Source organism: Canis lupus, chromosome 30, assembly GCF_003254725.2.
Source record: "Canis lupus dingo isolate Sandy chromosome 30, ASM325472v2, whole genome shotgun sequence".
NCBI classification, from domain to species: domain Eukaryota; kingdom Metazoa; phylum Chordata; class Mammalia; order Carnivora; family Canidae; genus Canis; species Canis lupus.
The window spans coordinates 2,795,132-2,809,969 of NC_064272.1; the positions used below are offsets into that span (position 1 = coordinate 2,795,132).

Sequence of the window (14,838 nt, forward strand, 5' to 3'; positions counted from 1 at the left end):
AGGGTGTGATCCCAGGTTCTGGGGATTGAGTCCCACATTGGGCTCCCTGTAGTGAGCCTGCTTCTCCGTCTGCCTGTGTCTCTGCCTCTCTCTCTGTGTCTCTCATGAATAAATAAAATCTTAATAAATAAATAACAGGGATCCCTGGGTGGCGCAGCGGTTTGGCGCCTGCCTTTGGCCCAGGGCGCGATCCTGGAGACCCGGGATCGAATCCCACGTCGGGCTCCCGGTGCATGGAGCCTGCTTCTCCCTCTGCCTGTGTCTCTGCCTCTCTCTCTCTCTCTCTGTGACTACCATAAATAAATAAAAATTAAAATAAATAAATAAATAAATAACAATTTTCTACTCATTACTAATTTAAGATGCACTATGTACCTATCAATGAAGAAACATTCATCAGGTACTGGACAGCTGCAAATGATTATGCCAGTCCTGCTAGAAATACAAAGGAGGGCAATGACGAAAATATACTTGAAATGACAAGTATTATAATTTAAAGATAATCAGTAAACACAAACCAGCATGTAATTAACAAAACTGGCTGACATTAACTGAGCACTTAGTGTGCCAGGATCTGAGCTGCCAGATTATTCATATGGATAATCTCATTTAATGCTGACAACAGTCCTATGAAATAGGTACTACTTACTGTCCCAATTTCCGATTTTCCCACTCGTGCTCAAAGAGGTGATGTTAACTTGCCCATCATTACACGGCAAGTGAGTGTGAAGCCTATTTAAGTCTGACTATTCTCTTAATAACTACACATATTCTAACCATTACACAAACAGCTGGCATTTCAATAAAAAACACAGAGCATATTTTTGGAATTCAGAAGAAGAAAGTACTTTAGTGGCCTAAAACAGTTTGTCTAGAAGTGCTTACATTAACCTTCAATTAAGTGGAATAGAGAGGAAAGGGTACTTAAAGAAGAACTTAGTTTAAGAAACAATGAATAGACTGGGCTTAGTTTAAGAAACAATGAATAGACAATGAATAGACTGGATTTGGGGGAGCTGCAAAATATAGCTGGGGATTTCTGAATGCCACTGCAAGGAGTTCAGAGTTTATCCTATGGGAACTAGAAAACTACCGAAACTTTATGAATAGGAATATGGCAAAGAATATAAAATTTTCGTTCTCGTTTTTCTTTTTTTTTTTTTTAAAAGATTTTACTTATTTATTCGTGAGAGACACATAGAGGCAGAGCCATAGGCAGAGGGAGATGCAGGCTCCCCACAGGAAGCCAATATGGGATTCGATCCAGGGACTCTGGGATCATGCCCTGAGCCCAAGGCAGACACTCAATTGTTGAGCCACCCATGCATCCCAAAACTAAAATTTTCTATAAAGATGGCTAGTAAGGCTCATTGTTGTGGGAAAGTTGGAAGAAACACCAGATAGGAATTTATTGGAGTGCTTTAGTCAGGAGCTGTGAAGGCTTGTTTTAAGACAACAGCAATATGAATAGACAAGAAGAAAAATGACAAAAGATGATCCAGTAGAACTGGCTGATGGGATACAAATTGCTAGTCAAAGGACTGTAGTATTCCAAGCCCTACTGTCTGGAAGAATTAAGAGAGACTGGGCAGAAAGGCAATGGAGGAAAAACAACGGATATTACTTAATACAAACTGGAGTTCATGGCAAATAGAAGTATAGTTGATCCTTCAACAACATGGGTTTGAACTGTAGGTCTACTTACGTGCAGATTTTTTTCAATAAATACACTATAATACTGTGAATATATTTTCTCTTCCTTATTTTAACATTTCTATTCTCTAGCTTACTTTATTGTAAGAGTATAGTATGTAATAGATATAGTATACAAAATATGTGTCCACTTACTGTTACCAGTGAAGCTTCTATCAGCAGTTAGTTTTTTGGGAAGTCACAAATGATATATGGGCTTTTGACTGTATGGTTGGAGGGATCAGTGCCCTCAACCTACATGCTGTTCAAGGGTCAACTGTACATAGCAAAGGGTCATACGAAGATAAGAAAGCAGGGAAGAAAGGGCCACAGAGATTTATGGTTAAATCATACTGAGAGTGGGTTTAAAAAAAAAAAAAAGAGTAGTCAAATAATGCAGATGCCATGCGATTAGTTTAATCAAGAGGCTGTTGGGTGGGAAGTCACCATGAGAAATGAATGAGACTAGAGTTGGAAAATTAAAGAAGGGATTTTCCTACTCTGACCCTAATATCTTGTCCTTATAGTTTTCACTGCCTTACATTCAAATTCATTTCACTGACACATAACTTTTCTCAGTTCTTCCCATTTTCAGTAACCGCCAGCATAACTACAGGTTTCACTTCTTTTTGTCCTTAACCCTCTTTTCATGGTTTGTTTATGTATCTCACTAGATCATCTTACTCATGGCTTTCATTATTAGCTACACATGTATAGAGCACTTTCCTAAGTAGAAGAAAAAATAAGATAGAGTTAGAAAGTTATCATAGGCCCAAGGGAAAGGAGTCTTCAGCATATTTACATAAGCCAAGAAAAAGGAGTGGAAAAGAACAATAAAAGATGGAGACAGAGCAAGGAGTGCTGCTCCAACAGTCATCATGTAGATAAGGCAAGGTTACAATTAGACCAGTTAGCCTGAGAGAGAGAGAGAGAGAGAGAGAGAGAGAGAGAGAGAACTCTTAGAGTATGTAGATCTTCCCCATGTCCTACTAATAGCATTTTATTTGGTGAAATAAATACTTGCTGACAGACTTAACCAACTGATAACAATTATTATTAAAAGAATCCATAACCCTCACCTGCTTCTTTAATCCTTATACTTGATTTATTCTTCTCCTTAGAATATACTACCATCAAATATACTAAATAATTGATCTGTTTGTTACTGTCTTCCCTAACTAGAATGTAAGCTCTATAGAACAGGAATTACTTCCATTTTGTTCCCTGCTATATCCTCTATATCTAAAATAGTACCTGGCAAAATGTTTATGATTTTTTTATTGAATGAATAAATGAATGAACGATAGTGTATAAAAGTCATTGTTAAGAGTAAGAGTAAAAAAAAAAAAAGAAAACTTGGATTGACAGCCTGAAGAGGTGGAGAAAATAAAGAACTATCCATGACAGACAAATTATGGTTAATAGACAGGAGAAGATCAGTGATATACTTATCACTGTGGCAGAGGAAAAAAAAGGGAGAAAAACATGTTGATATTGTGGCTTCCCCTTTAGATCTTTATATAAAATATTCCTCTGACAGTAAAAGCACTTAATTATTTATTTGGTTCAGCCTTATATAAAGCAAACAACAAACTTGTCAATATCATCTTAGACTCACAGCCACCATAACAAACTAACATGGAACAAAGCTTTGGCAACATACTGTTCTCTTGCTTCTGGATCCATCTTTTCATCATTCTTTTTAATCAAGTTCCAGAATTTTCTTAGCTTAGGTGTCTTTTTTAATTCTAACTCCAATCGTGCCTGAAAGAATGATGTGATATTACATCAACAGTAACCCCAAAATTTACAAGGTTAAAGACAAGTTCAACTACTAGCTATTTTTCCAGTGTGGATACAACGGGATAAAACCTGAAAGCAACATGATAAAACCTGAAAACTAAGAAATAATTCTATTTTTAAAAACTATTCAATTCTAACAATTGTTGATAATAACTAAAAGATAATAACAACAACTGCCTTTTCTCTCAAGGTTTTAAGTTCAATAACCAATTAAATTTTTCTTATTTCTAAAATGAAGGATTTAAGCTTGAAAAATTAGAGCATTAACAATTATTAGTATAATCACTGAAATTTGAAAAATGAGTCTGAAACATTGAACATAGAAACAGCTGTCACTAGTAAACAAGGAAATGTCCACATGACTATATTCTTTCAAATGGCATTTACCAGTTTTAATCTAGCATTCATCTACATAAGTCTGTTTTTATCACCATCAACTGGTACCTATGAATAAGTTTGCATATCTATCTGCAAAAAACCCACATGCAGAAAATGAAATTCTGAGTGAATTTATTATTTAAATTTCTGAAATTTGATAGTTATATAACTTTATTCCCCAAGATCAATTAATTTGGTTTTGATAGTAACAGATATGATCCAGTAAGTCTTTAATGAAAAAAATAATGAAGTCATTAATAAACATTATCTAGACCTTCTCCTATAGCTATGTGTACGTTCTAATCGTATGAAATAAAAAAATTCAAGTTGTATTTAGTCTAATCCAAAGACACACACAGAAATAATAACCACATTTTGTTAATTTAATCCTTTCTTTATGAGCTCAATAGATACTACCTTATTTTACCTCATAATAATGACAAACACCTACTAGCTTACATTTAAAAACTTTAAAACTACAAAAACTACATGTGTGATAAGTTAATGCATACTGTATTAAATATATTTTCTAAGCAGGAAAAGGGATTTTTAGTTATCATTTTAAATCTATATTAATGCTACACAGTTTTAGACCACCATTTCCCACTTATATAACACAAATACACATAAGTTTCTGAAACTAGATACTTACAGGCTGTAAGCCCATCCACATTGGGAGGGAGATAAGCTGCTGTACTTGACTCCGTATCAAGTCTACTTCCTGTTTAAGGCACAAAGAAAACAAATTTATAAGCATACCAATATTTTAACTTAAATCTTTATATAAGGAATATACTACCTTTTAATTTTAAGTCCTTGGGTGAAAACATGCCACCAATACTTTCAAAGTAATGATATCTTAATATTTCCTATTAAGGGCTTGAAGTGCTGGTCGGTGTTCCTATGTGCAAGAAGGCCGTGATGTGCCTTATAGAGAAAATACATATGTTATGATAAGGTTTGTTCAGACTTCAGTTACAGTGCTGTTGGCCATGAGTTCAATGTTAATGAGTCAACAATATATTATTACATAAGGTGTCTTTAAACAGAAACACATAAAACAAGATTATGTATTGACTGATTGATGAAAATGTTGTGACTGTAGGCTTGTAGGCACCTAACTCTATATTTTCCCTAGGAGCAATGGTTCAGTTTTGGTCAATTCCGTGTTTGCAACTACTTCATAGACCTAACTACCTCAAGTAATAAGAACTGATGGCATACTGAAAAAATTTAAGTATTTCAATAATAAACTAGTTTTTAAGTTAATCAAATCTAGCACCTAACTAATACTAAATACATCTTGTTTTTGTTCAATTTCTGATAACCATGTTTATATTTACATCTGCATTGTGTAGTTTAATAAATGATAAAGAGAATAGTAGCATTCACTTAGGGCTTCACAAATCTTTTTTTAATGCCTTTACAAGATTCACGTGAGGTAGTACCTACAAGTAATAACCATCCATCTATTAACAACCATTCTTTTTTTTTTTTAACAACCATTCTTAAGAAAGAATCCCATCCATTCTCCTGCACTATCAGTTCAGAAGCACTTATTTTTAAATAAATAGGTACAGACCTCCACATAACCACAGTAGAGAAGCGCGAATAAAATATTAATTACCATATTTAATTATTTTGAAGATACTCTTATGAAAGATGAAAATGTATCATATGCAACCTAAGAGATTTTCAAAGATCATCTACAACTGCCCCTAATCAGTCAACTCAGAATACAACTCTCCTGCTGACCTGCAGCCTGTGCATGAAGCATGACTGAAAAGTAATAAAGGTAGTTTTGTGTGCAGCTTGTGGCACAGACCTCATTACTCAAAATTCAAATTAGCCAGACTCTTTGCTGTTCTACCTTTCAGTTCTGATTATTATTTTTCTTAGAGTCTAGACAGAAAAAAAGGAGCTGTAGTCCAAATCTATTTTAAAAGTGAATGGATCTTCTAAAATGTTTTTAAGAAGTCGCTAAAATTAAGCTTTTGGCATTATCCTCCTTCCCTACTACCATGGAAGAAGAGTTGGTCATAGAGGGTAATTTCATTTATGTTTAACTTAAAAAACAAGAGCATTTGAAAGTTTTCCCCAAAGATAAAAGTAAAATTACCAAACTATTGAAGCAATGATCAAGAAAAAGCAGTAAGACCGTCTGTTCATGGAGTGAAAATTCACCATCGGTTTCAGCTAACGCTGCTTTCAAGATACACTTAAAGAAAAAAGGAAAGTGGTCGGGCTTCTTCTTAAAAGTCTGAAAAAAGAATAAAAATTTATTTTGAAATGGCTTGCTCTCCACTTTTCCCTTAAACAAACATCAGTAAGACTCTTTAGAAGTCTATTAACAAAACCAAGTAATTACCAAAAAAGATTATTTTCTTACTTATAATTAATGGTAGCAAGTCAAATACAGGTTTCTGGCAAGACCATGGAAGAGTTGCAGAAAACTTTACCTAAAAAAATGGGGGTTTTGTGTGTTTGTTTTAAAAAATATTTTTTTCACTTTTATTAAAGTAATCTCTATGTTGAACATGGGGGCTTGAACTTATGACCTCAAGATCAAGAGTCACAGTCTCTCCTGATTGACTCAGCTAGGTGTCCCTAAAATAGTTGTTTTACTTCCTTTTTTTTTCTTTTATGGATTATGCTCATATTTAGGTTAACCTTTGTTTTCTAAGGATCTGAAATGTTTTAACTCTTCTAACTTATGCCAAAAGATGTTTCTTTAGCAAAAATTATGGTTTCCCATTAACTAATCTCAAAGATAGCCTCTCTTGCTTTGTCTTAGCTCTTTACTCTTAACATATAAGTAATGTACAAAAAGTAAATAATGTAAATATATTCAAGCTTCCCACTGATCTGCCTCCCCATCTAGTTACTTCCATATCCATCTCTCTTTCAGAGAAGTGTTCCAAATGTGTGGTCTATACTAGTTGTTTTCATTTCATTTACTTCTCTACAACAGGTTTCCACCTCTCATATGTCTCTGAAGCTGTTACGGCTGTCAAGTCTGACGGACTCTTTCAACCCCCCACTACTTTTCAATGTGCTGAGGAGTCCCCTCTTCTTTTGTTGTATACACAGCAGTATTCTAGGGTTCTAATCTCATTCTTTTTTTCCCCCTCTCTTGACTTCAAGACATATGCTAATGATTCGAAATATACATCCTCAGCCCAGATTACTCTCATTAACTCTAGATCTCAAGATTTCTGTCTACTAGACAATTTCATCCAGATATTCAAAAGGCAATTTAAACTCATGAAATCCAAAAATCAATTCAACAATTTTGTACCCTCGAGAGTACTTCTCAATCCTCTATTACCACCTATTTTGGTAAACGGCAATATCATCTATTACACGTGGTTGCCCAAGCCCGGAAAGTTATTGAAAATAACATTCTTCCTTAATACTAATTATTCAATTATGAAATCTAGTCAGTTCTACTTTCTAAATATGTGTGTACCCTATTCTCTTCATCTGTATTTCTCTACTTCAAGCCCTAATCAACAAAATGGTCTTTATAACACGCAAACTGATCAGGTCATTCTTTAGCTCAAAACTCTTCCCTCTCCTTTCCTAGAATAGTTTGAAGCAACTTCAAGAAATCCCCAGGCTTTTTCAATAATACACAAGGCCTACAGTTTACTCTGGGCTCTAACCTGCCCAAAGATGGCACTTACTAAATGAATATCCAAGAGAAGTGCCCATGGTTTTATCTTAAAGAGTTTAATACTTCCTCAATTTAGAGACCAATGTCATAAAAAGATGGCAAGTACCTGTGCCTTTTATTTAAAAAAGTTGATGAGCGGACCATTTTATGGCAGCCAAAGAATATCTAGATTTTAGACCTTTATTGACCAAGTCTCTATTACACTGGCACAAAGAAAAAATGTTAGTCTATTAGAAATTTCTAAACAGGAAAGCAGATCCTAAATTGGGGATAGGGAGAAAATTGAAATTACAATTTAAACCATCTATCTTGGGATCCCTGGGTGGCACAGCGGTTTGGCGCCTGCCTTTGGCCCAGGGCGTGATCCTGGAGACCCGGGATCGAATCCCACATCAGGCTCCCGGTGCATGGAGCCTGCTTCGCCCTCTGCCTGTGTCTCTGCCTCTCTCTCTCTCTGTGACTATCATAAATAAATAAATAAATAATTAATTAAAAAAAATAAAAATAAAAATAAACCATCTATCTTGACTGTGGCAACACTACTTTATGTATGGAAAACTACAAATAAATATTCTTGGTCATGAAAGAGGACACTGAAAAATATTATCTCATTTAAGCACTATTTGTGCTAATGAATATGAACTTCGTATCAATCTGATGAAAAACCTTTATAATCCATACCATTCTTATTTCAAGCACAAAACAGAAAAATAATTTCACCTCCATAAGTTTTTGGTTCATAGTAAATGAGTTTGAATAAAGTATTGAAACCAAAAAAAGAATAGTATTTTTTATACATTTTTTTCCTCAACACTTGCTTTATTATTGGGCAAAGTTCTGTCCTTTTTTTTTTTTAAATTTTATTTATTTATTCATGAGACACACAGAGGGGAGGCAGAGACATAGGCAAAGGGAGAAGCAGACTCCCTGCAGAGAGCCTGATGCAGGACTTTATCCCAAGACCGTGGGATCATGACCTGAATCAAAGGCAGATGCTCAACCATGAAGCTACCCAGGCATCCCCAAAGTTCTGTTCTAAAAGCATTACTTATTATCAGTAAAAAGTTCTGCTACTTTTTAATGGCTTAAAGTGAGCACAGTATGAAAGCTATGAAGTAATTTAAGTCTGTTACCTCCCATGCAGGGACATTTTCTCTGAATTTCTCATTCACCATACAGCAGATTGACATTAAATAGGCCTTGCTGGACACCTCTGGAGAATAATTCATCCAGAGGTAATTTTCAAGATACTGGCTGTGAAGAGTGAAAAAGCAGAGTATTTCATTAGTTACCACCACTCACTATAATATGTCACTCACCTGGAAAAGCATGATTTCTACAACTTCCTGAAAACTTTTTAAAAACTACATAACTTGAACATCCTTCACAAATTTACCTGTAATCTAGGTCACTGTTACCTGCTACAAATTTATTTATAATAATTGCAGCTTTGGAGAATGAGAGTTTATACTTTTAAGGCAGGAAGACAGCAAGGATTACTAAGATCTTATTATGACCATCAGAACACTGGATATTCCCTATCTAAAGCTCTTAATGAAGTAAAAAAACCAAAATGGTGTAATGGGTAGTTTCTGTAGATAAATGTATCTGAGACATTAATACTACCTCATATGAGGACCAAATGACCTCCAGACACTAAGAAAGAGACTTAATAATAAAAAAAAGCATTTTAATACTTAATTTATTAGGTATTCAACACAAGTCAGTTTTCAAGGTAACTGGTGTTGTCCCCTTAAGATGCTAAAATTCTTATTTTAAGATTGTGGTGAAAATATTCCTAAATAAATTTAATTATTTCTGATTTCTAAACATAACTTAGCCTATTTTTATCATTCAGAGTAGTTATAAATAACAACTACCATACTGGGGTTAAAATACTCTCAAGCATTAATGAAAAAAAGCAAGGTGTTTTGTTCCCACTTTAAATCACTCCATATACATGTTGTAATCACTCACATACATGTTTGCATACCTATGCACAAATACACATAGTTAAGTGGTTTAGATTCTACCATAGCGCTGTAGTTTTCTACTTCCTTTCATGCTCACATCAGTATTTTCATGGGTCTATCTTTAGCAATACTTACTTTATTTATAAGAACTTAAGAAACTGGGCAAGTGAATTTTTACTTAAAATGATGGTCAAAGGCTCCAAGTAAGAAAGACACTTGAGTGCTCTTTCATAAATAAAATGCACAAAGCTTCATTTCATTCCTTTCTTATAAGTTTAAATTCCTTTTTCCTGAATTATATCCTTTAGAACTTCTCTCACCAAGTTCGTTAGTGTTAATCTGTCTGCAATTTCTTTATTTCATGATAGTTTAGCTGATCATATAATTCTTTCTGGGTTGTTAGTGATTTTTTTCTTATATTAGTCTTATTCTTTTACATTCTCTATTACTACAACTGAGAAATCTACAATTAATCTGTATCTTTGAGTATTATCTTTTTTTCCTCTAGCAGATAAGATCTTCATTCCATCTTAGTCGGTCTTCAGTTGTTCTAATCAGAATTACTGTACTTCCTGAATTTAAAAGTCATGTTTCAACTGTAGGACATTCTTAACCACTGTATCCTCTAAATTGCTATTCTCTCATATCTCTTCTAAAATTCTTATTGGACTTTCTCATTTTCACCACTGTATCTCTGAATTTCCTTTTATACTGTTCATCTCTATTTCTCTCTGCTATTATCTAATGAATTTTCTGTATCCCTATCACTAATTCTGTCTTTAGCTGTGTCTAGTCCACCAAAGGCCTCTGTTGTTTTATTGTGGTTCGGTTTACTCAGTTTTGCAGATGTTGCATTTTTCACCAATTGAAGGTGTGTGGCAATGCTGCACTAAGTAAGTCTATTAGCACCATTTTTTCCAACAGTATTTGCTCACTTTGTGTCTGTCACATTTTGATAGTAAGAATTACTAAATAATTTGGCAGTAAGAGTATTTCAAAAAACTTTTTCAGTATTATTGTACTTGTTATGGTAATCCATGATTAATGATTAAGAGTTGTTGAAAGTTCAGATGATGGTATTTTTCAGCAATAAGGTATTTTTAAAATTAAAATTGATATATATATTTTAGACATACTGCTGTTGCAGTTAATAGACTACAATATAGTATAAACACCACTTTTATATGCACTGGGAAACCAAAAACTACATTTGACTTGCTTTATTAGTGGTCTAGAACTGAAAATGCAATATATCCTAGGTACCTGTAGATAATTTGTCTACTGAATTTTTAAATTTCAATAATTTTTGTTTTCCCCAAATCTGTCCATTTTTAGTGTCCTGTTCCACATTCACAAGCTCAATTTCTTCTTTTATACTCATAACTTTAAACATAATGACTTGACAGTGTATATCAATTATTTAATTACCTAGGGTCCTTGGTGGGTGGGGTAGGGGTCTAATTCTGTCCTCTGTTATTTCAACTGACTCTTGCTTAAAGTTGATTATCCTAACATGGTTTGTAACTGGGGAATCTGAACTCATCTCTACGAAGGTTTTATCCATAGGAATTTTTCTGCATTTGGAATACATATCCCTCTAGGTATCTTTGTTTCTCCTGGATGCCTCAGAGATATCACTGACTTGTCACAGTTAATGTGAAAAAACAAGTAATGTTTTGTCTTGGGTGTTATCTGACTACATACATTTTCAGATGAGGAACTGAGGCTACGAGAGTAGATGATTTGATATAGGTAGGTGGATAGGGGGATGGATGGAATAGGTGATAGGGACTTAGAAGTGCATTTGTCGAGATGAGCACTGAGCGATGTATGGAGTTGCTGAATCACTATATTGTACACCTGAACATAATGTAACACTGTATGTTAACTACACTGGAATTTAAAAAAAATGATAAGGCATCTCTATGGTATACAGACAATACAAATCTGACAGTATCTTTAACTTCATCCAAGTAAAGCCTTTAACTCACCTAAATTCCAAGAGCATTATCTTTCGGATGGCAAACCTAAAGTGTAAAAATAAATAATAAAAAAATGTTTAAACAGAAAATATAAACATTTCAGAGTCATTAATGTAGATGCATTTTGGAATCTTGCTTTAATATTGACCAACATATCAGAATAATAATATTTTAATATGCACTGAAGAAAGTTAATTTTGCTTTTATATTTTTTCTTTGTATTTTGTCAGGGTGGTTTATTTTTAAAAACTAAAAAAAGTTACTTAAGTGAAATCTTATCCTACCCCTGTTAAATATAATTAGCACCATGACATACAAAGATATAACACATACATTAATAAATCAAATAATTTTAATGAACACATAAATGTTCATCATTATTCATAATACTGAATTACAACTGCCAAAAGCTAGCCTATCTTAATTTCTTAAGCACTGACAAATATTCTTTTTTTCAATATTAAAAAGGAAACATTCTGAAGTCATGCCCTCCCGAAAGTACAAGGGAACACATGTATCTCTATCACAAAAATAGGAATCAGACTTTTCACAGGTTTTCTAAGTCTTGGCATTAAGTCTACAATATAACAAAATTGTGAAAGGAATATGAGATAACTCTCCTTACTATACTCTTTTTAAAGTAGAAGTACTTTGTTTCACAAGAATAAATGATGCTGTAGTTACCAGGTATCTCTCCAAAGGGCAGTTCAACCGTCCACTAATTCAGTTTTATCATTTTGTATATTGGAAATAAAGTAGTCAGGCCAGAACACTGCCACTAGATAATAGCCTCCAGCTTTGAAAATTAAATGAGTAGGCATTATGAATTTATATTACCCCAGCAGACCAATATCCTGTCAAAATACTATTCCATTGATTTCTCATCTCTTACACAGTTTCACCAAGCAGTATCACAGAACTTTAGTGAGAATAAAATATAGGTTCTTACTGTGTAAAAGCACACAGATATAACACTGACAAGGTACTAGCTTCTACACCCAGACAGACCACTGAGTAGATATGACATCTTGTGTGTCAGACACACTAGATCTCCAGCTGCAGACATGCTGGAGAACACAATTCCCTGCATGCACTATGCACTCAATTGGATGCTTAATTTCTTCAGCCACAAATAGGACTTCATGATAAAAGAAAAAAATACCAGTTCATGAGATAGAATATAGTATTCTGGGGGCTCAGTTGGTTGAGCATCTGACTCTTGGTTTTGGCTCAGGTCATGATCTCAGGTTCATGGGATCGAGCCCTTCATCTGGCTCTGTACTGGGTGTGGCGACTCCTTAAGATTCTTTCTCTTTCCAGGACTCCTGGGTGGCTCAGCAGTTGAGTGTCTACCTTTGGCTCAGGGTATGATCCTGGTCTCCTGGGATCTAGTCCCACATCAGGCTCCCCACAGGGAGTCTGCTTTTCCCTTTGCCTATGTCTCTGCCTCTCTCCCTGTATATCTCATGAATTGGAAAAAAAAAAAAAAAAGATTCTCTTTCCATCTTCCCCCTGCTCCCTTGCTCTCTCTTTCCCCTGTCCTTTCTCTAAAAAATAAGTAAATAGATACAAAGAAAGAAGATAAGTAGTCTGGTCATGATTCAGCATTACCCTCACAACATTTTTTAAACATTCTGGGACCCAGTTTCCTCATATTCAGAAGAGGTGAAGCGGCCAATTTATTTTTGGATGAATGGTCAAGAGGATAAAAAGTTATGATAGTCAAGATAAAGCAAAAACACTCTCTTCTAGCAATCTTGGTGATATTCATTAAATTTAGAGTTTTATGCTTCTGCCAATAAACTATGCTGCTATAACTGCCCACTGTTTCCTCTCTTGGGGTATAATGTGTGAAAACATGAATCTGGAGTTATGGCAGCCCTCTTGCACCGCATAGGGCATGTAAAAAAAAAAAAAAAAGAAAAAAAAAAGATTGTTAAAAGGCTGACAAAAGCCTTCACATGAACTTCTGAACTACTCATTCTAGATTTATTGTAGATGATTAAAAAAAACAATAGTGAACAAAAGCCAGCCACAAAAGAGTATATACACCATGTGATTCCATTTTTTCAAAGTTTAAAAACAAGCAAAACTATAGTGTTCATGTTTCCATACTTACATCCTAAAATGTTAAAGCAAAAGGCCATGGAAGGGTTTCTGAGATGCTGACAAATATTGGCTTTTGTTACCTTGATGGTGGTTATGAATGATAATAATTTAGAAGGCTATACATTTTGTTTTACGCCCTTTTCCGTGTTATATTCCATAGTAAAAAAGTAGTTTAAACATTTTTTTAAGTTGTTTTTTGTTTTCTACTTACTGAAGTAATCTCTACATGCCATGTGGGTCTCAAACTCATGACCATGAGATCAAGTCTCATGCTTTTCTGACTAAGCCAGCCAGGCATCTTGGGGTTTAAACATTTTAAATAGAAACAAATATAAACACTGGCAAAAGTAAGCTACACTATAACTCACTCTTTTTTTATACATGAAAACCACTTAGATTCATAACAGAATTAATAGTATACCAAAGTGTGCTGGTTAAGGGAGTTCTAAAGGGCAGTTGATCCTGCACTACAAAAGAACAGAATATCAAAGAAGAGTCAGAGAACCATGATTTAATACCCCGTTCTTCCTCTGACTACTGAAAAACATTTTGGGTTAGCTACTTAACTCTTCTGTACTGCAGTTTCCTCATCAATAAAAAAGGATAATTAATAACAGCGACTATCATAAGGTTGCTGTGAGGAAAAATGAACTACTACACATTCAAGGTGCTTAAAACAGAATCTGGTATATAGTAAGCACTCAACAAATAACAATCACGATTATTTTTAAGACTTTTTTTTTTGAAAACTTTTTTAAATTTATTTATTCATAGAGACACACGGGGGGGGGGGGGGGCAGAGACACAGGCAGAGGGAGAAGCAGGCTCCATGTAGGGACCCGACATGGGAGGGACTCGATCCCAGGTCTCCAGGATAACACCCTGGGCTGCAGGCGGCGCTAAACCGCTGCACCACCAGGGCTGCCCTATTTTTAAGACTTTAAAATCAAAAAGATAAAAATATGTTAAGATATGCTTGCCAAATTTGATATTTGCATAGCAAATATGAATCAACTGTGTAATAGACCACACATTACATGGCTGACTAGGCGATATATTTTACTACTTTGATATCCTAAGTTATTATTTATATCATAAGAATATTAAGAATTGGTTGATTTATTTCCCAGATTCCTCCTACAGAAATAGGGTTAACATGCAAAAAATCTTAATGTATGAAGATTATGCCTATAAACTGCCTATTTTGGTAGCTTACAAACAAGTT

General features: G+C 34.5%; 1 protein-coding gene across 5 annotated transcripts in view; it reads right to left on the reverse strand.

Moving 5' to 3' along the window:
- AQR (aquarius intron-binding spliceosomal factor) overlaps positions 1-14,838 on the reverse strand; it is a 99,426-nt gene that overhangs the window by 73,896 nt on the left and 10,692 nt on the right. For all 5 annotated transcript variants that reach the window (XM_025473291.3, XM_049104490.1, XM_049104491.1 and 2 more), the window contains 5 exons: positions 11,514-11,549; positions 8,683-8,803; positions 5,993-6,133; positions 4,526-4,594; positions 3,356-3,456 (listed from right to left, as the gene is read on the reverse strand). In XM_025473291.3, coding sequence (XP_025329076.1) covers positions 3,356-3,456; positions 4,526-4,594; positions 5,993-6,133; positions 8,683-8,803; positions 11,514-11,549 — 468 coding nt within the window. The remainder of the gene's footprint in view (positions 1-3,355; positions 3,457-4,525; positions 4,595-5,992; positions 6,134-8,682; positions 8,804-11,513; positions 11,550-14,838) is intronic.